This window comes from Diceros bicornis, chromosome 26 (genome assembly GCF_020826845.1).
Source record: "Diceros bicornis minor isolate mBicDic1 chromosome 26, mDicBic1.mat.cur, whole genome shotgun sequence".
Lineage (NCBI taxonomy): Eukaryota > Metazoa > Chordata > Mammalia > Perissodactyla > Rhinocerotidae > Diceros > Diceros bicornis.
Window position 1 is genome coordinate 32,411,892 of NC_080765.1, and position 22,905 is coordinate 32,434,796.

Below are 22,905 nucleotides of genomic sequence, written 5' to 3' on the forward strand. Positions count from 1 at the left end.
AAAGTTCTTCTCATCCAACCCATCAATTTCCCAGGAAACTTGGACCTTGACAAGCTGCCAAGATTCCCGATGCAGTCAGCAGACGACCCAGTCCAATTCCTCATTCTCGAGATCACAGTCTGCATCATTTCCACCGCTCCACTCCCTCTCTCCCTGCTCAGCATCCCTGGAACAAGGCATACCTGGTTTCCTTCATCCCCATCTTACAGATGGGGAAATGGAGGCTCAGAAACAATCAGGTCCATCAAGATTCCCCATGTAGCCCAGTCCCTCTGCCCAGCCAAGTTTCTAGTTTTATAAAGAGTCTCCAACTAAAGCCCCAGAATTCAAACCACACAAATCATTTTTAGAGTGGCTAGTCAGACATGATAATTACCTGCTAAATCTGAGACTACACCCCCCCAACCCTAACCCTAACAGCATCCCATGTTCTGACACTCTGGCCCACAAAGACAAGCAAAGATAAACTCCTCTCCCCATGCCCTGCATGCCCTAGTCAGTGGGTGCTGGGGCCCTTCATTCTTTCAATGTTTATTGAGAGTCTGCAACATACAGGTACTACGTAGAAGCTGGTGATGCAGCCACAACCCAAACAGAGAAAAGGCCCTGCCCCTCTAAGAAGGGAAACAGACAAGAAACTAAATAAATAAACTGTATATGGTATGCCATTGGTGCTAAGTGCTATGGAGAAAAATACCAGGGAAGGGGCAGAGGAAGCGAGCATTTTGTAGGGGAGAGGTGGAGATTTCAATTTTGAAAAGGGTTGTCAGGGCAAGCCTCAGTGAGAAGGAGACATAAGAGACAAGACCTGAAGAAGATGAGAAAGCAGGTTAAGGCAGCTTTCTGGAGAAAGTGCCTTTCAGGCAGAAGGAACAGCCAGTGCAAAAGCCCTGAGGCATTGTCCATGATTCACAACGCAGGGAGATCTCTGAACAGACTGCGGAGCTTTGTCAGATCGCATCCTCTCCCCTTCCCCGTCACAGTTTCTCATCTCAGCCTAGTTGCCTGCAGACAAACCCAATCCATAGGTTTTTGAACAAGTATTGATTGAGCCTCTACAGTGGCATGCTGTATGTATCAATGCAGCGGGGTTTCTGTTTGGGGTAGTCACATTTAAGCGCAAGAGTTCACAACAAAATTTCAATATCTAACTTGGCTTAAGATGTCAGACTCAACCATGTGATTCTCTGTAATAATCTGTCCCTTTAGGAGCCACACACTCCTTGTTCACCACAGACCCAGCCAGGCCCAGCAGATGCCTCCCTCAAGCAGACTGCCTGGCCACGAAGGCATTGGGGTTTGCCCCGCCCCCCCAGTCCCTGCCTGGGGGAGCCCCTAACAAGGATGGGGACTGGATACATGCCCCTTGCTGGGCATGAGGGGCAGGGGTCCCCTCCATCTTGGGTGACCTGGAAGAGGCTGGGGAAAGCGCAGCCAGTTCCTTCTCCCCAGGAATGGATGTTATGGGGAGGCGGGGGCCATCGGGGAGCAGACGGGGGTCTTAACCATCTCAGAGCCCATCACATGTTCCTGCACTGGCAGCTGCTACACGCTCCCCGCCCCTCGCCCCCGAAATGCTTCTCTCTGTATTTCTGCAGAATCTTTAACTCTCTCACACACGCTGTCTTGAGCCCCAGACGGACTTCTCTCCCTTCCCAATTCTGTTGTGACCCCCAAAGAGGTGCACAGGGAACTCTCCATCCGCCTGCCCTACAGAGGAGGAGGGGTGCTCATTCACCCAGATTCTCCAAGACTACCGGCTTTACCTCTCCGATCCTTCGCACAACCTTCAAACCCCGGACCACCCCCCAGATGCCTCCCCGCTGTGTTTGGGGTGTCGTGTGAGCGCGGTCTTTGTGCGTGTTGATGAGGCTGCCCCTGCGTTTTCACGTGTCTGGGTTGGGATGAGAGGGCCTCCGCGGGGCAGGGTGAGTGTGCGCGCGCCAGCATGACTGGGTATTGTGTGTCTGTGTGTGAGAGTGGGTGAGTGTGTGTCTGAGTGGCTGCAACATCCTTATCCCTGGCAGAAGGGCTGCGTGTGACGGGCTCCTCTTAGCCTGCCGGCGTCCCCTTCAAAGGCACTCCAGCCCAGGGACAGACGCTTCTGGCCTCCTCCAGAATCAACACGCGCACTCAGATGGTCTTCCTCTCAAGCTCAGCTCCTCTGGTCCAGGGGAAGGGACAACCTTTGAGCATCCTCGTTCCAACAGCCTCCCCTTCCCCAACGCCCCGGGTGGAGAATCCTTTATATGGAGACGGACTGGACGCACCGGCGAGGGGAAAGAGGGGCGGCTGGGAGGAGAGTCGAGCAAGGCAAACCGAGGACACGCCTGAGGAGTACGGAGCCGCTGCGGGAGAAGCAGGTCCCACCCACACCACGCCCCTCCCGGGCGGGGTGGAGGTCGGGGGTACCCTGTTCCCACCACGGTCTTCCTCTGGGGTTCCCAGGTCTAACTCCTTCTCTCTCCCGAAACTGGAGCGGGGAGAGGCAGCTGGAACCCCCTCCTCCCGTGCAGCTCACCCCCCGCGTCCAGGCCGTTGCTGATTGGCTGCGGGGAGCGGCGTCCCAGCCCCCCGGCTCTGAGGCGGGAGCCGAGCGGGTCCGAGGTGGGAGGCGCACAAACCGGCTCCGGGAGCCCCTCCCGAGTCCCTGCGCCCCGCGCCCCGCGCCCCGCGCCCTGCGGGAGGGCTGAGCCGCGACTCCAGGCGGGCAGGTGCGGAGGGAGCAGAGCGGACCACGGCCAAGGGTGGAAGCAAGTCCTGCGAGGAGAGAGGCGCTGCTGCTCCAGCTGCCTCGGCCGCCGCCACCATCGAGCCGGCGTCCAGAGCGGGGCTGGCAGGCCGGGCGCGGAGACGAGGGGAGCGAGGGGCGCGCTCATGGAGCACACGCACGCCCACCTCGTAGCCAACAGCTCTCTGTCCTGGTCCCCCAGCTCGGCCTGCGGCTTGGGCTTGGTGCCCGTGGTCTACTACAGCCTCTTGCTGTGCCTCGGTTTACCAGGTGAGGGGCGTGGGGGAGAGGGAGGGCAGCCAGCAGCGCCAAGCGCGGAGTGACCCTGCCCAGAACCCCTAGGCCTATCCACCTTCCCCGTGCGATCCCTGGCGCCCCTTCTGAAAAAGTTTACGCCTTAAGGGCAACTGCCGACATTTCCAGAATGGGGGGAAAGGAAGTTGTTGTGGCCTGGCGGGGACTGTGCGTGTGTGTTTCACGGGTGTGTGTGCACGGCAGGCGATGGGCAGGGTGTGAGTGTGGGTTGGGGTGAGTGTGCGCGTGGATTCGAGTGTGCTGGTGTGTATCTGTGTGCGCGTCTGAAAGGATCGGCGTCCGTGAGGGCTGTGTGTGTGACTTGACTGCACGTCCGGACAGATGGCTTCACGGGGGCTTTGCTTCTCCCGTCGCCCCCCACGTCTGCCCCAGCTCTGGAACACCTCTGCCTCTCTGCCCCGCCGCGTGCCCCGCCTGACCCCACATGAAGCCGGACACCCTGATGCTGGGCACTCTCTTGTTCGGGGGGCGCTGGGATGGAGTAAGGGATGAGCCCCCTCTGCTCCCTGAGCGAGGAGCGGGTCTCCAGGCTGGCTGACAAGAGTCGGGGGTGGCTCCGGGACCATGCCCTGGCCAGGCAAGGATGCAGAGACACAAGCGGGCTGCTGAGGCCGCCACTTGAGGGGGTCACAGTCTCCTTGAGGACACGCCTCGCCCCCTGGCTTTGCCTCCCGGTCCACCCACCCTGGGAAGCTCATGGCTCTTGCAGATGTCTGGCTGGTGCCACATCTTAACGTCCTCTCCAAAGTGTGGCTGAGACTTGTGGTGAATTCCTGAAGAGACCTGAGCTGCTGGGGTCGGTGGGGGGTGCTTGCCGTTTGCGAGAGAGGGGGAGGGGGTTCCCGGGGCTGCAGCTTGAGACGGCCCCTTCTTTCAGACAGTCCCTGAGATGGTCTTTGTGGCAGAAAGATTCCTAAAGATCACTTGCAGGCAGACGGGAGAGAGGGACAGAATGGAACAGAGAGAAAAAAAATCCAATGTACAGCCTAGAACCGTAGCATCATCTACCCCGTCATCTTCAGCATTCTGGGATCCTGGGAACTCGGGAGCTGGATTTCTGAGAGCCTTATGGAGATTTCCTTTCCAAAACATTCAACTTGGTAGCCAGGGCTCCTGATGAGGTTGTTTAAATAAATCCCCCCTCCCGAATTTGGCAAGTAGGAGAAAGCTTAAGTTTACTAATGCTGAGCCTCTCCCCAAGCGAGTGATGACGGTTTTATTACTAACTAATCGCCCGGCTGCCCTGGGAGAGATGGTCGGCCTCTGATTCGCCCTGCTGAAGCAGCAGCACGTGTCCTGTAATTACCTTGAGCTGGAATTGGTTTCAGTCCAGTTCCCACCTTCCCCCATCCGCCCTCCCGAGCCTCTCCAGGAGCTCTCTTTTGGGGAGTGAGTTTTTGAGAAGGCTGGTTATTGGTGACACTTGCTGAACTGGAGAAGTGACAGGCCCCTTGTTCCCTTCAGCCCTCACATCAGAATGTATCTGACCCCCGCCCCTTCACCCCTCCATTCCTCTGCTGACCGGAGTAGCCACTCTGTCAGGCTTTTCTTCTAAAAAGCCCTTAAGGGACAGAGACATGAAGCCAGGGGGAGGCTCCAAGGGTCCAGAGCAGGGACGTGAGGATGGGGAGAATGAGGGAGAGCTCAGACTTTCAAACCCTTGAGGTGGAAGTCAAGGTTCCTCACACCTTCACAGCCTAACTCCTCTGCCAGCGAGGGCCTTCCAGAACCACAGCATTGGCATCTACTGTATGCCAGGCTGGGTGCCGGGCACAGGCTCTTCAAGGCTGTGTTCACACACTCAACTAAGAGTTATGACCACCTACTGTGTGCCAAGAGGTGCCAAAGGGACTCAGAGACCCCTACGGTGCAGTCCCTGAGTTCCAGGAGCTCACAAGAGGAAGCTAATGATTCTAGAGGCAGCGATGGATGCAGAAGGACCAAGCCTTCCGGAGAAGAGTGATTGGAGAGGCTAGGCTTGTACGAAGGCTGATAGCAGTTTTGTTCATGGTGTGCAAGGTGGTTCAAAGGTGAAATCTTAAGTCATTCTCTTACAACCATAAGCGCAGGCCAGTATGTCTTGGTGATTAAGAATGCAGACTGTAGAATGAGGCAGAGCTGGGTGTTCATGTGTGGGCCTTTTGTGTCTCTGTGCCTCAGTTCCCACATCTGGAAAGTGGGCATCATGAGAGTAGCACCCCCTGGGATTGTGCAGAGAAGCAAGGGTGCTGACGGAGATGATGGTACTGGAGCAGTCTCTGCTCACTGCCTGAACCCCCGCACACTGATGGCCGCTGTGCTGCTGCAGTTGTGGTTATCAAGAAGCTGGTTTGGTCGTAAGGAGGAGGGGGCTGCACAGCCCCACCAGTGAGCCAGAGAAGGGACTGGAGGCGCAGTTACTCCTCTTGCAGAGCTCCGTACCATCTTCCCCGCCATGCCCCACCCCCAGCTGCCAGCAATTAGCAAACCCTCATTACCTGCCTCTGACTGGGAGGCGCAGCTACACTGGGTGTGAAGTAACAGACCGCAGGGCTTGGTAGTATTGTTGAAAACAGATTTTAATTGAATCACTTTTCCTGGCAGTGGACTCACCCCAGTCCCAGATTCCCACCGTGGTGGTTGGAGACGTGGGTGGGAACTGAGGGATGGATGGGGAGTGGCTGAGCTTTTGGCAATGGGGGAGCCAGTTACTAGGAGAAAGCAAGGATTCTCTGACCACCTTCAATCTGTAGATTGAAAGGAAGAGCTTGGGAAAGGCCACGTGGTCCAGTCGCCTGCCTCCTGGAATTGCCCCAGACTGTCTAATTTAACTGGTCTGGTGTGGGACCCAGGGGGTGCTAATGTGAAGTATGGGCAGAACTCTGCCACTTAAGAATTCTTAGCCTCTCTGTACCACAATTTTCCCCATCTGTAAGGTGGGGGTAACAGTAGCACCTACTACCCACACAGGCAGTGTATATGAAATAAGATAATTATGTAAAAATGGCTTAGCACAGTGCCTGGACTGAGGAAAGCACTTATTACTCAGTGCCTTCTCCACATTGGATCTTTTTCTATATTAAATGTTTATATCTTTGCACTTACTCCCGACTACATCCCTGTGACTGTACATAGCCCTGAACCCATTTTACAGACGAGCAAACTGAGATTCAGAGAAGTGGAGCATTTTGTTTATAGTCACACATTCAAACCAGCACACAAATACCTGCTCTTTCCATTGCATCCCGGTGCCTTCATTACTGCCAGAAATTTCTTTTAACTAACCTCAGTCCTTCATGCTGTATGCTCAGTGGAGAAAATTGGTGTCCCAGCTATTCCTAAAACTCTCTCTCTTTCCTCCTCCTGTTGAAGTCAGCAAGATGTTTCTAACTTCTAGAAACACATACAATAAGCCAGCAGAGCCAACAAGATAGAGTTGGGGACACTGATTGGGCTAGCTGGGACAAGACAGTGCAAAGCAGAACGCAGTGCAGGAGAAAAAGATGCTCCTGAGATGCCTGGGGGAAGAAGCGGGAGGGAGGGCAGGTGAGCCCACCTGATAAGGAAGGAGCAGCACGAAGTTAAACCAAGATTTGAAAGATATTTTTAAAATTTTACCTTCTCAAAGGCACCACAGATGGCAAGGGAGACAAGGTGAGGTTGACGACAGCCTGAAACTGCTCGCCACGCAGCGTTTCTGTAACTGCCAAGTGAGGGTGGTAATACCCGCCTCTGAGGGTTGGTGCAAGATGAAGGGGGATGACGAGTCTGCAGCCTGGCAGGTAGTGAGTGCTTTGACACGGGTCGTTGTTAACCAGAGGTGGAAAAATAGTGATCTGTAAGCTGGGCTGAGCCCTCGAGGTATGTTTTCGTTTGCCTGTAAACATCTTCAGACAAAATGTAGTAAACAGATTAAAAGCACAAAGTCTGGAACTGGACCTCTGGGGTTTGAGTCTTGGCTTTGTTACTTATAAGCTATGTGACCTTAGGCAAGTGACTTTACTCTGTGCCTCAGTTTCCCCATCTGTAAAGTGGGCCTGATGATAATAATACATAATAGTACGTACTTCATAGGGTTGCTGGGAGGATTCAATGTGTACAGCACTTAACACAAGGACTGGCACACAGTAAGCACTCTATAAGTCATTTCTTTCATCATTTAAAAATTAGGAAAATCATGGAAAAATTCCCAGCTTGATTTATGACACCAGCTTTACCCTAATATCAAAACCAGACAAAGAAATTATAAGAAAACTACTGACCAATATTCCTCATGAACATAGACACAAAAATCCTCAACAAAATATTAGCAAATCTAATCCAGGAATGTATAAGAAGGATAATACATCAAGACTAAGTTGGGTTTATCCCAGGGATGCAAGGCTGGTTCAATATTTGAAAATCATTCAGTGTGATTCACCATATTAAAAAACTAAAAAGGGGGGCCAGCCCAGTGGCACAAGCGGTTAAGTGCGTGTGCTCCGCTGCGGTGGCCTGGGGTTCGCCAGTTCACATCCCGGGCGCGCACCGACACACTGCTTGTCAAGCCATGCTGTGGTGGCATCCCCTATAAAGTAGAGGAAGATGGGCATGGATGTTAGCCCAGGGCCAGTCTTCCTCAGCAAAAAGAGGAGTATTGGCAGATGTTAGCTCAGGGCTGATCCTCCTCATAAATAGATAAATAAATAAATAAATAAAAAAGGAAATCCATATGATCATCTCAATAGATGCAGAAAAAGTATTTGACAAAATTCAACATCCATTCATGATAAAACTTTTCAAACTAGGAACAGAGAGAGAGAACTTCCTCAACCTGATAAAGGACATCTTTAAATAACCTACAGCTAACATCACATTTAATGATGAAAGATGGAACACTTTCTCCCTAACATCTGGAACAAGGCAAGATGTCTGCTCTCACCACTTCTATTCAACATCATACTGGAAGTTCTAGCCAGTGCAATAAGACAAGAAAAAGAAATAAAAGGTATACAAGAAAGATAAAAAGAAATTGTTTGTATTCACAGATGATATAATTGGCTTCATAGAAAATCATAAAGACCCAATAAACAAAAGCTCCTAAGAACTAATAAGTGAGTACAGCGTACTTGCAGGACACACTGTTAATATGCAAAAACCTACTATATTTCTATATATTAGCAATGAACAATTTGAAATTAAAAATTGGGATATTTTTAAATAGATTTCCAAGTTCCCTTCAAAAACCAGAAGAACTGACATTAGGTTCATATTCCCAGAAGGCAGCAAATGGCTGGATCTGAGGAATAGGCTGCTTTTCCTACACAGCTAGTTTTATGTGTGTGTGTATGTTTGTGTATTAAATAGGTAATGATATTCATATTATTCAAAAACCTAAAAATATCAATAGGCACACATTGCAAAGTCTCCCTCCCACTCCTTTCTCCTGTTTGCCAATTCCCAAATCCACTCCATCATCACCACCACCACCACACAGGTAGCCAGCTTATTAGTGTCTTAGTTTCTTATTTATTTTTTCGAGGTTTTTTAGTGTATATGCAAGCAAACATGAATAGAGCATTTAAACTCTCCCATTTTTTACTGTCCCCAAAATGAGCACATCATACACACTGTCCCACATCTTACTCTTTTTCACTTAATATATTAATCATCCATAACAGTATAGGTGAAGCTTTTTCATCCTTTTATGAAGCTGCATAGTATTCCATTTTATATTTGTACCATAATTTACAGTCATGAGTTGCTTAACAACAGGGATACATTCTGAGAAATGTCTGAGGCCATTTCGTCATTGTGCGAACATTGTAGAGTGTACTTACACAGACCTAGATCATATAGCCTACTACACACCTAGGCTATATGGTACTAATCTTATGGGACCACCATCGTATGTACAGTCCATCATTGACTGAAACATCATTGTGCAGCCCATGACTGTATTTAATGGCTGCCCCTTTCAAAAGCACGTGTGCACTCCAACTTGAAACAGTTCCTACATGCTGCACCTAATTCTCCTCTGTAACCTCTCTGGCCCCTCTTTATGCACATTTGGCCTTAGGATCCCCGTTATAACAGTGGGAGAAAGAGCACTGCGTGAGGAGTTCTAGATTCCGGGCTTGGCTCTGGCAGTAACTCACTGTGTGTGTCTGTCAAAGGCCCAGTAGAGCCGGACTCTGCTCTTGTGGCTCAGTTGGAGACATGGCCCTGGATGGGACACAAGCACGGACCAATGAAGTAGCTATGCTGGAGGTTGCCTGGGCTGGCCTTGGGCTGGGGTCCAGAACAATAGCTTTGTCGTCCTTGCCCCTGTGCAGCTTCTGTAATGATCCAATATGTCAGTTCTGCTTGATGAGGTTGAGTGAAAAATGTATTGTATTGGAACTTAACGGACATGGACTTGAATCCTGTATCTTACCCTTGTTCGCTGTGTCACCGTGGGGGTAGGGCTCCATCTCTCTGAGCCCCAGCTTTCATTTGCAAGAAAATGGGCAATCAATTTCAGCATTTAAGCAAGTGGTCTCTGATGTCAGACTCCCCGGGTTTGAATCCTGTGACACTGGGCAAATTTCTCACCCTCTCCGAGCCTCAGCATCCTCAGCCATGAGATGGGATCATAATAATACCCATCTCATAGGGTTGTTTTGAGGATTAAATGAGATTGTAAACATGCTTAGCACCATTCTTGGCACGTGTTTGCTCTCCTATAGAGTAAGATTTCAGTGAATGTGATTAACCTCCTGTGCCCTGCATTGTTGTTGTGGCAATATGAAATAAAAAGGCTTCTCCCAGTCCCTCACACATTGTAGGAGCTCAATAAATAGTAGCTCGCATCGTTCTTATTGTCTAACGTGTCCACATGTTGGGGCCTTGTAATCCTTGGGAGCTACACCCTGCTTTACACATAGGTCTTTTCATAAATGCAAAATCCCACTCAGGGTGCCCCCTCTAGAAATGAAACCCCACGCCCTGGCAAACTAGGAGAGAATGATCCAATAGATTAAGCAATCAATTCCATCATAAGCCTAGAGAATTTAGACCCCTAAGAGAGTTGCCGGTGGTTCACTGAAACCTGCAAAAATAATATCAGTCCAGAACGTGAAATGGTCTTTAGCTGAAGCTGGCAGAGACTGAAAAGCACTCGCAGCCACACCACCCTGCATGCTGCAGCCAGGATCATGAACGGGAGGCGGGCAGGGAGCCGAACACAGACGCTGCCACTGAACCTCCGTGTGGATCTGAAGTGTATGGACGATGCTGATAGAGGATACCTGCCCTGCAGAGGGCACCAGGAAATGCTGGCGGCAGGGGAGGGCAGGTGTCTTAAATTCAAATACCTGCAAGGGGCAGTCAGAGAGTATAAATGAGCAGAGTGGCCCAGTTTTAAGAAATGCTTCACTTACCCAAAGAATCATGCTTCTCTGCTGTTTTTCTGAAAACATGCGGCTCTTTTGGTCTCCTTTTCCCTCAGTGGTAGAGACATACGGACCAAAAACACTGCACATTCCCCTTAATGATTGCTAGCCCTTATGTAGCACTTACTACGTGCTAGAGATTCTTTAAAGCACTTTACATGCATTAACTCATTCAGTTCTCACGATGACCCTTTGAGGCATGTGTAACTATTCTGCCCACTTTTCAGATGAGAACATTGAGACACTTACCCAAGGTCACACAGCTAGAAAATGACGGAGCAATATTCGGTACCGCTGTCCAGCTTTATTATAAGAAAATGGCGGCACACACCCAATGACAGCTGACAACTGATACTCTGGGTCAAGAGGCGGGGGTGACAGACAATAGGGAGGAGTCGAGACTGGGGGAGTTAGAAAGTGCCGCCACCACTCAGCTTTCCAGCCAATGGTCCAATGTTGCCAAATTGTTCCCAAAAAATCTAGAAATCCAGATTTTTATATGAAATGTCCCAATGTTTCAGTTGGGACTAATTCAGTTTTGAATTAGTTGGCAACTAATTCAAAAATTTAAAAAACACTATGCAAGCCAGTATTGTGTGAGCCAAATCAAACGTGTCTGTAGGCTTAATACGGCCCACCAGACTGCCAAATCACAAACTCCAGAGTGGGTAAAGCTTCAAGAAGCACCAAGAAATACCAAGGGGGTCACAGTGGGTGGAGAATAAAAACAGAAGCTAGAGGGAGGAGCAAGAAATAATCGAGATGGAGACCCAAAGAAATATGTGGCTTAACAGGAAAAGCATGCCAACTCAGGAAACCAGGGATTTGGCATAAACTGGAAGGAAAAGCTCCAAGAAATACCACAAATTGCATGTTGACAATGTCTTGGAACACAAATCTACCATTTTTTGGAGTGGGAAGAGCCCTTAGAACCTGACAGCATGGTGAGTTAGGATGTGGGCTCAGTGGTCCCCAGACCTGGATTCAGATTCCAGCCTTGTGGCTTCCTATTGGTGGGGCTCTGGCAAGGTGCTCGAACCTCTCTGAGCCTCAGTGTTCCTCTCTGCAGAATGGGTATAACAGTGCCTTTTCATAGGGTTCATGGTGTGAGTGAAATGAGACAATTTGTGGCTAGCACCGGGAGCAGAGCCTGCCACTCCATGGCTGCTGTTTTTGGGGGGCTTTTTGGGTGAGGAAGATTCGCCCTGAGCTAACATCTGTTGCCGATCTTCCTCTTTTTTTTTTTTTTTTGCTTGAGGAAGATTAGCCCTGAGCTAACATCTGTGCCAGTCTTCCTCTATTTTGTATGTGGGTCACTGCCACAGCCTGGCTTGAGGAGTAGTGTAGGTCCGCGACTGGAATCCAAACCCGTGAACCCAGGCCACCAAAGTGGAACTGCTCTTAACCACTATGCCATGGGGCAGCCCCAATGGCTGCTGGTTTTTGATGAGTCCAAACACCCTCATTTTACAAAATGAGGAGACTGCAACCTTACCCAAGGTCACTGAGCTGGGATGGCAGAGTCTGAAACAGAGCTTAGATTCTCTAAGTCTTAGTTTGCTTTTCACAAAAAATCACACTGCTGGTGGTCTCTTAAGAGGAAGCAAAGTAATAGGAGTAAAGGAGAAAGAGGCTGTGGGATATTAGGGCTCAAAGTGACCACCTAGATTTTTGGGGATTTTTGTTGTTCTTGTTTCATGTAGGATTGTTTTAGGTGGCACAAGACCGCAGCATTACATCCCTTCTCAGTTTTCTTAATCCTTCTGATTCCATCAAAGGGAAAGTCTCAGTCTGATGCTAGTGTATCTTTTAACACCTTTTAATATGTGCTAAATCTCCCTTTTTAACAGACAGAGCAGGCCCAGGGCTCAGCACCTTGGCACGCAGCAATATCTAACTAGAATTCAGTGTCACTCTTGTATTGTCATTGTATTTGTTTTTAAGCCTACCTTCTATTTACAACAGGGAGGCAGGTTTGTGATCCAGAGTTGATATATATCCATGCTGTCCAGTATAGTAACCACCAGCCACACATGGCTGTTGAGCACTTGACATTAACTAGTGCAACTGCAGAACTGAATTTTTTATTTCATCTCATTTCGGTTAATTTACAATTAAAATCTGATACTTGATTCAGTTATCGGAAATTAACTGTATACTTGGAACACCTTGGGTACATGAATCTACTCTTTCAACTGTACATTTTATGACATCTAAACAGAGATCAAGGATTTCCAGTGAAAATTTAGCATCCATAGAGAGATGTGTTGGAAGTGTAAAATACACACCAGATTTTGGGCATTTCGTATGCAAAAAAAGTTAAATATCTCACTCATAATTTATATTGATTATATTTTGGATAAACATGGTTAAATAAAATATATTGTTAAAATTAATTTCACCCGTTTCTTTTTTTTTTCCAATGTGGCTGCTAGAAAAATTGAGATTGCGTATGTGGCTCACGTTACATTTATATTGGACAGCAGTATTATATAACATATAAATTCAAGGAAAAATGGCAAATCATTTTAAAACAAGAAGTTAAGTAAATAATAGTACAGGGGATGCAAGAATATGGCAAAAATCTTAACATTGGTGGGCCAATCACTAAAATCTGGGGAACACTGATCTAATAGAATGCTCTTAATGAAGAAACTGAGACCCAGAGAGGGCAAGGAAGTTCCCCAAGGTTACACAGCCAATTAGGGGTGGTCTTGACCCCAAATCTTTGGGATTCCAAATTGAGCGTGCTTTGGCCATCACAGCAGGGATAACCCTGCCACCTCCTCCCCCACCAAGGTAAATGTAAGGAAGGTTGTGTCAGGACATTGGAAGGACATGGCTACTTTGGATCCCAGTGGGATTCAAAGGGAGGGAACGTCAATGTATGGACAACTCAGGATCTTTACTTTTCTATAAAATGGAAACAGAATGACTTGGGCCTCCTTTGAGTAAAGGTCATGACCAGCTGAACTACACTGAGAGGACACTAGGACTTTTAACCCAAATGTGTGTTTTCATTTTGCCCCATGGCAAGGAAGGATGAGACAAGAAACCAGAGAGCATAATTAGACAACTGTATCTGCATTCATTGATTCACTTATTCACCCATCCATCCATCCACCCATCCACCCATCCACCCACCCATTCATCCATCCGTCCATCCATCCATGCATCCATCCATCCACCCATCAACCCACCCATCCACCCACCCATTCATCCATCCATCCATCCGTCCATCTATCCATCCATGTGCCCAGCATTGCCAGGCACCAGGCACTGTGCTAGGCACATGGCAAGCTATGAAAGACCCACACCCTGCCTTTGTGCTCACACACACACACACGGAGAAGACCGGCATGATCAGAAACCTGAATAAAAGTAAACAATTACTTGTGAAAAGATCATGAAGGAGAGGCACACGGTGATAGGAGAGCTTTCCGTGGGGGGATGTGCCCAGATGGGGAGGCCAGGGAAGGCTCCCTCACGAGGAACAGCTGAAACCTGAAGGCTGAGGAAGGGAAGAATGGAGGGAAGAGGGCAAAGGGAGCAGGCAGGGCAATGACCCTGAGGCAGGAGGGGACCGGTGCCTGCGTCTCGGGACAGAAAAAGGACCAGAGTCTGCAGCGCCAAAAGGCGGGGTGGGGGTGGCGGGAGAACATGGCGTGAGGTGCAAGCAGAGGGAAACAGGAAGCCAGGGCTTTATAAAAACCACGCAAACTGACCGAGTTGGTACAACACATAATACAGTGTGAGGACGGAGGCATCCACCAGCGACGTTCTTTCCCTGGTCATTTGCCAGAATGTTTGGCAGTCAGTAGACCTGGGGGAATTGCTTTTCTTCCACAGACATTTCTTACCATTTTCAGCTAAGTGCAAAGCAAACTATCAGCTACATCACTTCAACTTAGGGACTCGACGCAGACACACAGAGATGCACACACACAGAGACACACACACACAAACACACGCGCTCTGCAGTCAAAGGTACAGAATGGCCTGGTGATTCTGTTCTGGCCGCAGCCCTTTGCTCTTGGCATTCCTGGCCTCACCACCACGGGTCAGCTCCACAGAGCTGCTGACAAGAACCATCATCTGCCTCTTGAAGGAAAGCAGCGGCTTCCCTGGAAGGTGGTAGAAGGGAGCAGGATTGGAGAGAGAAGTCTGGAGGGGCCGGCCCCGTGAGGAGGGCGGGGGTGGGCATTCCTTAAAGGAATCACAGGCCCACGCTCTTGACCCTCACAGGGCCTGATTCCCACATCATGTCTGCCTAGGGAAACTTCCAGGACACCACTTCTCCTGCCTGGAGGGCATCAGGGAAGTCACTCTGCTTTAGGAATGAGGCACACCTGGGTTCGAGTCCCAGTGCTGCGGCTTTGCTAGTTGTGAGGTCTTGAGCGGGTAATTTCTTCTTCAGGCCTCAGCTTCCTCAGCTGGGAATGGGGTGATAACTTTATGCACTTTGCACATAGATACGGAGCCCCTTTCATGTGTCGGGCACCCTTGTAGGCACTGGGGGAAAAGCAAAGAAGAAGGCAAAGAGGTTCCTGCCCAGACACGCATTCAACATGGGAAACGAGCAGTAAACAAGGAAACAAATGCACAAACACCACCATGTTCCATCCCGATGCATGGTGTCCAGATAACAGAACACAGTAAGGCGACAGGGAGCCACGCGAGACAGGGTGGTCAGGAAAGGCTTCTCTGAAGCACCGATGCCTGAGCCGAGACTGGAATAGTGAGAAGGAGCGGCCACAGGAAGCGCAGGGGAAGGGCATGCCAGCAGAGGGACCGGCGAGGGTCAAAGCCGGGAGGTGGGAAGGAGCTGGCACAAAGCAGACCAGTGTGACTGGAATACAGGAGCAAGAGGGAGCAGCAGGAGAGGAGGGGAGAGGCAGGCAGGGGCTGGAGCGTGTGCGCCCCTTGGTCCACCGTGAGGAATCTGGGGTTTACTCTGAGTGTTGCAAAAAGACAGGAGCCTTTCAGGCAGGTGACATGGTCTAATTTGAGTCTTCCAAAGGTCTCTCTGGCTGCTGTGAAGGAGTAGATGGAAGGTGGTGAGAGGGGAGCAGCGAGAACAGCGAGGAGGTGGCTGCAGGGGCAGGAGCCCGGGCTCTGGCAGGAGAGAGCGAGGGATACCTGTAGAGTGCCCACACAGTGCCGGCACACAGTGGGAGTGTGGGCCAAGGGTCAGGCTCACAGCCTCTGAGTCCTGCTCCTGCCCGTCCACCATCACCTCAGTCTCCAAGTAAAACAGAGAGGCCAAGAGAAGTGCGCAAACCAATGAAGTCCTCAGACACCAAGGCCGTCTGTGCCCGGCTCCCCGGGCCCCGGGAAAGCGTCTGCGGCACAACGTGGCGCTCTCATCTTGCTGGTGGCAGCAGGCAGGTCCTGTAATGACCCCGCTGTCGGCTGCAGGAGTCCTGAACAGAGAGAAGGCAAGTGCCGGGACAAGAAGAAAAGGGGCACCTTCAGCCCTGTCATTTGACAAATGAACGGGACTGAGTTCCGGCCAGTGTGGCGGAGGGACATTGTCACCACGACTGCTGTCAGGACACATTGTCACCGTGACTGCTGTCAGGCCTGATGCCCCCAAGATTGAGGTGGGGACTCCCAGGACATCTTGAGAATGGGCAGAGAGAGCTGGTGGAAGAGGAACGAAAAGGCTGGTTGCCTCTTGGATCTTCTCAGAATAGACCTTGTGACCAGAAGAGGATGGCTCTGGGAAATAAGGGGACTTTTTTTGCTTAATCACTGTCAGCACTAAACGCCTCCCTCAAAATGCCGGTCAGATGCCTGCTAGTTAACATCCTTCTCAATCACCCTCATTTAACTTCCCCAAGAGGCCTGCACTGGGGGCCAGAGCCAGCCAACAGCCACTGGAAACTCAGACTCTTCAGAATGTGAGAGAAGCCTGTTGAAGGTTTTCTTTAAAAGCAGCACCTTCCCTATTAACATTCAGAGGCGAACTCATAAAAATTCAGACTATTGAGGAATTTTGAAGTCTGGCAAAACCGAGCTCTCCCTGGCTGTGACCAAGTGCCTAGAACCACATAGCCATAGCCTCCTTTAGATGGAGCTGCTGCTATGCGGTTAACCCCGTCCCCACCTTTCCCTACTGTGTCCTCAACACAGAGATTTTTTTCTTATACCTGGCCTGCTTCTCTCACTTATGTTCCCTGCCTTGCCCTGTAGGATTTTGAATTTACTGTGCTAATGCCCTTCTCAAATTTGACTATGTATACACACACACACACACATACACACACAGACCCCATATCCATTTACACCGTCACACTTTTGGCCTCATCTCCTCTTTCCAACTACTCCAAATGCTTTTCTGCAAGAAGAGAAGTTGGTAAGACTTGAATTTGAAATCCACTGGACTTTCTAGCGGTGTGTAGTTAACTTCTCTGAAAGTCTATTTCCAGATCTGTAGAATGAGGATGAGCGTGCCCCCTTTGTTGAGGGGAACACAGGAGACACCGCACATGAGGTGCCTGGCACATAGCAGGTGCTTAACAAAGAGAAGGGTTTTTCCTTAAGACTGACCAGGATTTCCTATGAGATCCCCACCCGCGCTCTCCAGGCTGCATGAAGGACGAGGCTCCATTTCACGAGGCCCTGCTTTGTGCTAGGGCTTGTAGGGTATAGCGACGGGGGGAAAGACAAAGATGAACATGAAATGGTCCCTGCCCTTAAAGAACTCACACTCCAGTTAGGTAGAAAGGAAAACAGATAATCGTAACACAGTGTGACACATTCTATAACAGGGGTGAGGATGAGGCATTTAAATTCCTGTGGGGACTCAAACTTATCGCTGCCTGGGAACATCAAAAAGATGCTGAGTTAGGCTATGAGCCCTTGACAGTAGGCACAGGGTCAGAGTCCTCTCTTTGACTCCAATACCCTGTGGTGGGCCTTGGCACATGGTAAGGGGCTTGGTAAATGCTGGATGGCTGGAAGGGATGGATAGATGGATGGATAATGGATAGATGGATGGATGATGGATAGATGGATGGATTGATGGATTGATGCATGCATGGATGAACAGATGACTGCCTTGTTAATCCCATAAATGTAATTTCCATACTAACCTGAAAGAAACTGAAGACAACAGCTTGATCATAACTATCTTCATCATCACCATCACCACCACCACTACCGTTTATTGAGCATTTACTCTGAGCCTAGCACTAGATCAAACACATCGCTCCGAGTTGCCTCATCTAATCCTCACAGCAATGCCTGTGAGGTGGGACTTCTGTCATCCCCACGTGGCAGATGGGGGAACTGAGACTCTGAGAAGTAAAATGACCTGCCCAAGGTAATTCAGCTACTGAGCAGCAGAGCTGAGATGTGGCAAGCCTGTGCATCACTGCTTGTGTTCTGTGCTTACTGCTGTGCCCGCTGCAGACACTGGTATTCACGGCATCAGAAAAGACAAATGCTGAGTCTGAAGACCTCTGTCTTGGTTCACCCTCCCAGCCTGGTCTTTGCAGACATTTTGAGGGACTGTGTCTTCCTTCCTGACTGAGGACTCTTCAGCTGTCTCCACTGCCCTCTCCCCAAGCAGATGGTTTAATTATTTGAAATTATTTTTAAGCAAGGACAGGTAGGTGAATTTCCTCTCCACCCCACACCTAACCTAAAAAATAGAAATCGAGTTGCCTCTTTTTTTAAAAGTAGCATATTGTGCTACTTTTTCCCCTGAAAAATCTGTCATCTTCCAAATCCGTCCAAGGTTTCCATCAGCCATAAGTAGGCTCGATTTCAGTCAAGTGCTCAGGATTCCAAATCCAGTTCATGTCGTGAATGTTTATTGACCACCTATTATGTGTCAGGCTCTATTCCTAATGCTTAAAAAGAGTCATCAATAACAGCCATTAATGTTAATATAGTGCTGGCCAGTATGCAAAGTGAATTAAAATTTACAAAGGGCTTTCTCATCCATTATGAACCTGAAGCTCGGAGGAGTTGAAAAGCTTTCCCAAGTTACTCTGGGTAGGCAGGACTAAAACTGAAGCTACATGGTTATACCTCCAACCCAGGGCTCATTGGTCCACTAAACATACAAAGTTGCCAAAGGCAGGAATGATCCCCCAAATGGACCCACCCCTCTGAATCCTGCTGGGACTTTCCATTAATCATTCATTTGCAAATTGTGTGCTAGCTACTTGTGCCCCAAAGACTAGATCTGGGTTCCTGCCCTCAGGGAGGGCACCGTCTAGTTGGAGAGATGAAGTAAATTACATTAATGTGAAGATTGATGTGCCACGTGCTAGACGGAAGCCTGTGTACCATAGGACAAAGAGGAAGGGCACCAATCCCAGTCTTGGGTTGGGGGGCAGTGCTGGGATGGCGTGGGGGCTATAGGGGCAGACGTTTTGCCCCTACTGTTTGGAAGTCACCTTCCTCCTTTCTGACACCTGATATGCAATGTGTGTTCTGACCACGAGTCTGTTTCTTCATCACATACAGAAGAAACTCAAAGGAGTTTCTGAGCATCTCCTTCGCATCAGAACCATTGCCAAGGACTGGGGACGAGAGAGATGAATGAACTTTGCCTGTGCTTTTGAGGCATGTACAGTCCAGTGGGCGAAACAAGTAAATTGAAAATTATTAGGTTGTACCATGCGAAAATGTCAATATTTGGCCACTTTTTACCTTTTAAAATGTCCATTTTATATGTTTCAACCTATTACCCTATAGTGTAATAATTCGCTGTTCTGAAAAAAAGTCAGGATGACGTGGGAGCCCCAAACCTGTGGCCAAATGCTGCATTCGTGCCTCCTCCTCCACCACCACATGCCCCAATTAGAAACTTGGATAATAAGATTGCTGAAGCCTTGATGGTAAAAACTAAACTGATAATCATTTACCATAATTATAACTAACATTGAGTGCCTACTACCTGTTGGGCACTGTTTCAAGCACTTTCCATGAATTAACTAATTGAATCCTTCTAACCTCATGAAGCAGGTGCTATCTCATTACCCCATCCTGCAGATGAGGAAACTGAGGCACATGGTAAGTTGTTAAGTGGTTCAAGGTCATGCAGTTAGTGCTACGGCAAAGCCAGGCTTCTGACCCAGACATTGGGAGCTAAAGCCTGTGCTCCCGTCTGCTCAATACTGCTTCCGGTCAGGACAGTTCTCTGGTTCCAAGACCACCCAAGTGCTCTCTTTTCATTGAAGCCATGATCTCTTCCTCCGAAATGGAGATGGAGCTTGAGACACCCACCTTCCTGGAATAGAATTGTAAAGGCTGCCCCTGTTGGAGGCAGAGGGATATCGTCACAAGCCAGGTAGAAAATGTTTTCCCGGAGAGGGGGATGAGGATGAGAATGGGGGTGGCATCTGATTCGCCTGTCAGCCTGGGTTTGAGCCTTAGTTTTTACACTGGTAAGAGCCAGGGCTGACAAGCTGACAGAACAGTTTTGTGGGAGACTTTGGGCACAAGCAGGACTGGCTGGGGACCCAGGAGACCAAGTGCAGCCCAGAGTTGGAAAGGAAGCCTTTCTCCTCTTCTCTGCTGGGAGGGTAGCCCTCCGAGGGTGTGGGCACTTAAGAGTGTTGTGATGGAATCTTCATCCCACTCCATCTTCTAGTCAATCATTGCTGTTACATTTGGGCTTTGGTCTTCGTGAGGACTCTCTTGCTGGTTCCAATAACATTTCAGCTAATTCTCTTGAGTTCTCTAAGCATACTATTATATTATCTGCAAATAATAATAATTATGCCTTCTTGAATAGTTACACTTCTTATTTTAGTTTCCTACCTTATCCTTTTGGCTAAACTGTAGATTTTGGTTCTTTATTAGTAGCGTTAGTATTTAATATTAGTTAAATTAGTTTTACCCATAGTATTTTATGAGAATGAGGAGAATGGATTGAGTTTTTGAGCAAATACAGAAAGACAACTTTGGGAGCCAGAGGGGCAGGGGCCACGGCAGAGCTAAGAGGTCCCTGCAGTCACTCAGCTGTAATAGGATGACATTTGGATTCAGATGCTGCACTAAACAAGTATTTATCAAGTGCCTACTATGTGTCAGTTACAGTCTTAGCGACTAAGAATGTGGCCCGAAACTAGATAGACACAGACCTGCCCTCTCAGAGCTCCCAGTGTCAGGATGACCAAGGAAAAGAGAAAAGACGGCGCATCTAAGAGGTATTTGGATAAAGACTCACCTGGATGTGGTCTTATAAATGGGCAACAAAAAGTTACTGCAAGTCTCAGAACCTGGTAGTGTAGTTGATAATGACCAGGAAATTGATTGAATTTTTATTAGCATCTGAAATCTATTACAATCTACTCATCTGAAAAAAAGGAGATGAGAGCAATGAAATTAGAATTTTTCACTTATGAATGCTTTTGAGAATGTGGATTCAAGAGAAATTAGCAGATATATGAATTTTCTGCTATCTCACTCCCGATACCAATCAGGCTACCTCTGAAATATCTCGCGATAATGAACATTTGCCTAACGCTTCCCAGTTTGCAAAGCCGCTTCCTGTGCATTGTCTCCTTCAGTCCCCACAACAACCTTGGAAGTTGGCAAAGCAATTGCACCGAGGTTATCGCACTGGACTCTTGAATTCTCATCCCTCATTTCCCCACGGTCCACACGCCAGCCAAGCCTGTCGTTTTACAGTTCGGCGAACACAGCATGCTTTCACACTTCCTTGAATTTGCACTTGTGGTTCCCTCTGCCAAGAAAGAAGCCCATCCCTTCCTTGTTCAACCAAGAGGTGCCCTATTCATCCTGGGAAACCCTGGGCAGGCAGAGAAAGGCCTTTGTTCCCTGGGGCAGCAAAGAAGATCCAGCACCCTGGAGTAGGGAGCACCCAACAATGGTGCCCACGTCAGAGGTAGACCAGCAGGCCAGTGGGCACAGGTTCTGTCCGGAGCCCATCTGGGTGTCAGTGGAAGCCATGGTCCCAAGGTCACTTAACAAGTGTAGCAGTTGATACTTTGCATTTGGACAGACTCAAGTTCATATCCTGGCTCTGCAACTTACTAGCTATGTAACTTTGGGCAAGTCTCTAAACCTTATCCTAAATTCCCTCCTCTATCGAGAGGATCTACTAATCCCCACCTTTAAAGTGAGGGGAGCGGCTGTGACTATTACATCTAAAATACTTATCTTAGTTTCTAGCATATAATAAGAGATTGCTAGATGGAAGCTATTATTTTTATTATTATGACTACTTCCCTCATGGCAGAAAAAGGTACAGAATCACTTACCATCATCATCACTATGCCTGTTACTACTGCTATGATTATTTGCATTTTCTCTTATTTCTAAAGAGAAAAAACACTTGCTTTTCCCACCAACGCTTTTCCTGTCCTCTCTTGGAAATGATACTTCTGCTCAGAGGAGAAAGAGAAGCAGTTCGTTTTGTCATAGGCAGGGGTACAGCAGCGTGAGGGGCATCAATCTGTCATCACTGGTGGCTGGACAAGCGGGTTCATGAAGGACAGACAAGGGTCATCCTGACAAGGTGAATGGGGGAAGTTAGGAAGAGGGTACTGCAGAGGCAAAGGCCCAGAGGCTGGAGAGGGTGTGGCTTGTTTGGGGAGCTTCAGGAACAGTGGTTCCTCTCAACTGGGACATAGGGTAGACAGGAGTGGTGACCGAAATGGGATGGAGGGGGAGCAGAGGCCACAGTTCCAGTGGTGTCTACTATGCTTCCTGCATTCTTTTAAGCACTTTCTATCCATTTGCTTATTTAATCCTCACAATAAGCCCCAATTTACAGATAAGCAAATGGAGGCACAGAGAAGTTAGGTAACTTGCCCAAGGTCACACAGCAAGTACGTGTCAGATCTGGATCCAGCAGCCATGCTCATTACCACTGCACCAGGAAAGCATTACTTCTCTTTCTCTATGACATTCAGGCATGTGTCCCAAAGCCAGAAAAGAAACAGTCCCCTCCAAAGTCACAAGGAAGCAAGCCATCCTTCACCCGCTGAACCCAGCTTAGACAGACGGAAGCTCCTCTCTCTCTGCTGCCTCCCAGTAGGCAGAGGTGGGTTTTTAGAAGTTCCCAAACATAAAACCATTTCCATATAATTACGCCTCCTTGACCTACATGTCACTCGGCTGTGTGCACAGGCTAGAGGTACAAAAACCAATTTCTCCAACCACGGAAAATTGCTTCCCGAGGCCCCCGGGTAATCAGACATTGTCTTCTGGGCATGGCCTGTTCCCCGTCTGTCCACGTCCCCTGGTACATGTGCCACTTCCGCCCTGCCCCTGCTGGGAGAATGCAGGTCCCCTGGTGGAACAGAACGCCCACCAGGATGGCGGCCTTGGTGAGTGTGCAGCCAGGCAGTGTGCATAAGGGAGCTTTCCAACGTTCTTGAACAACCAGATCCTGTGGAACCTTCCCTCGCTAGACCAAGAGGGGAAAAGAGGGTACGTTATGCAGGAAGATGGTCCCTCTCAGCATTTCTGCTGGCTCCT

At 48.9% G+C, this 22,905-nt stretch overlaps 1 protein-coding gene across 2 annotated transcripts in view; it reads left to right on the plus strand.

Annotated features, from left to right (window-relative positions):
- Positions 1–2,659: 2,659 nt before the first annotated feature.
- The window catches only part of GPR139 (G protein-coupled receptor 139), a 51,096-nt gene continuing 30,850 nt past the window's right edge, over positions 2,660–22,905 (plus strand). Inside the window, exon 1 of one of the 2 annotated variants that reach the window (XM_058569933.1) lies at positions 2,660–3,001. In XM_058569933.1, the coding sequence (XP_058425916.1) occupies positions 2,878–3,001 (124 nt within the window). In that variant the 5' untranslated portion in view covers positions 2,660–2,877. The remainder of the gene's footprint in view (positions 3,002–22,905) is intronic. The other variant, XR_009224115.1, reaches the window with a different exon arrangement.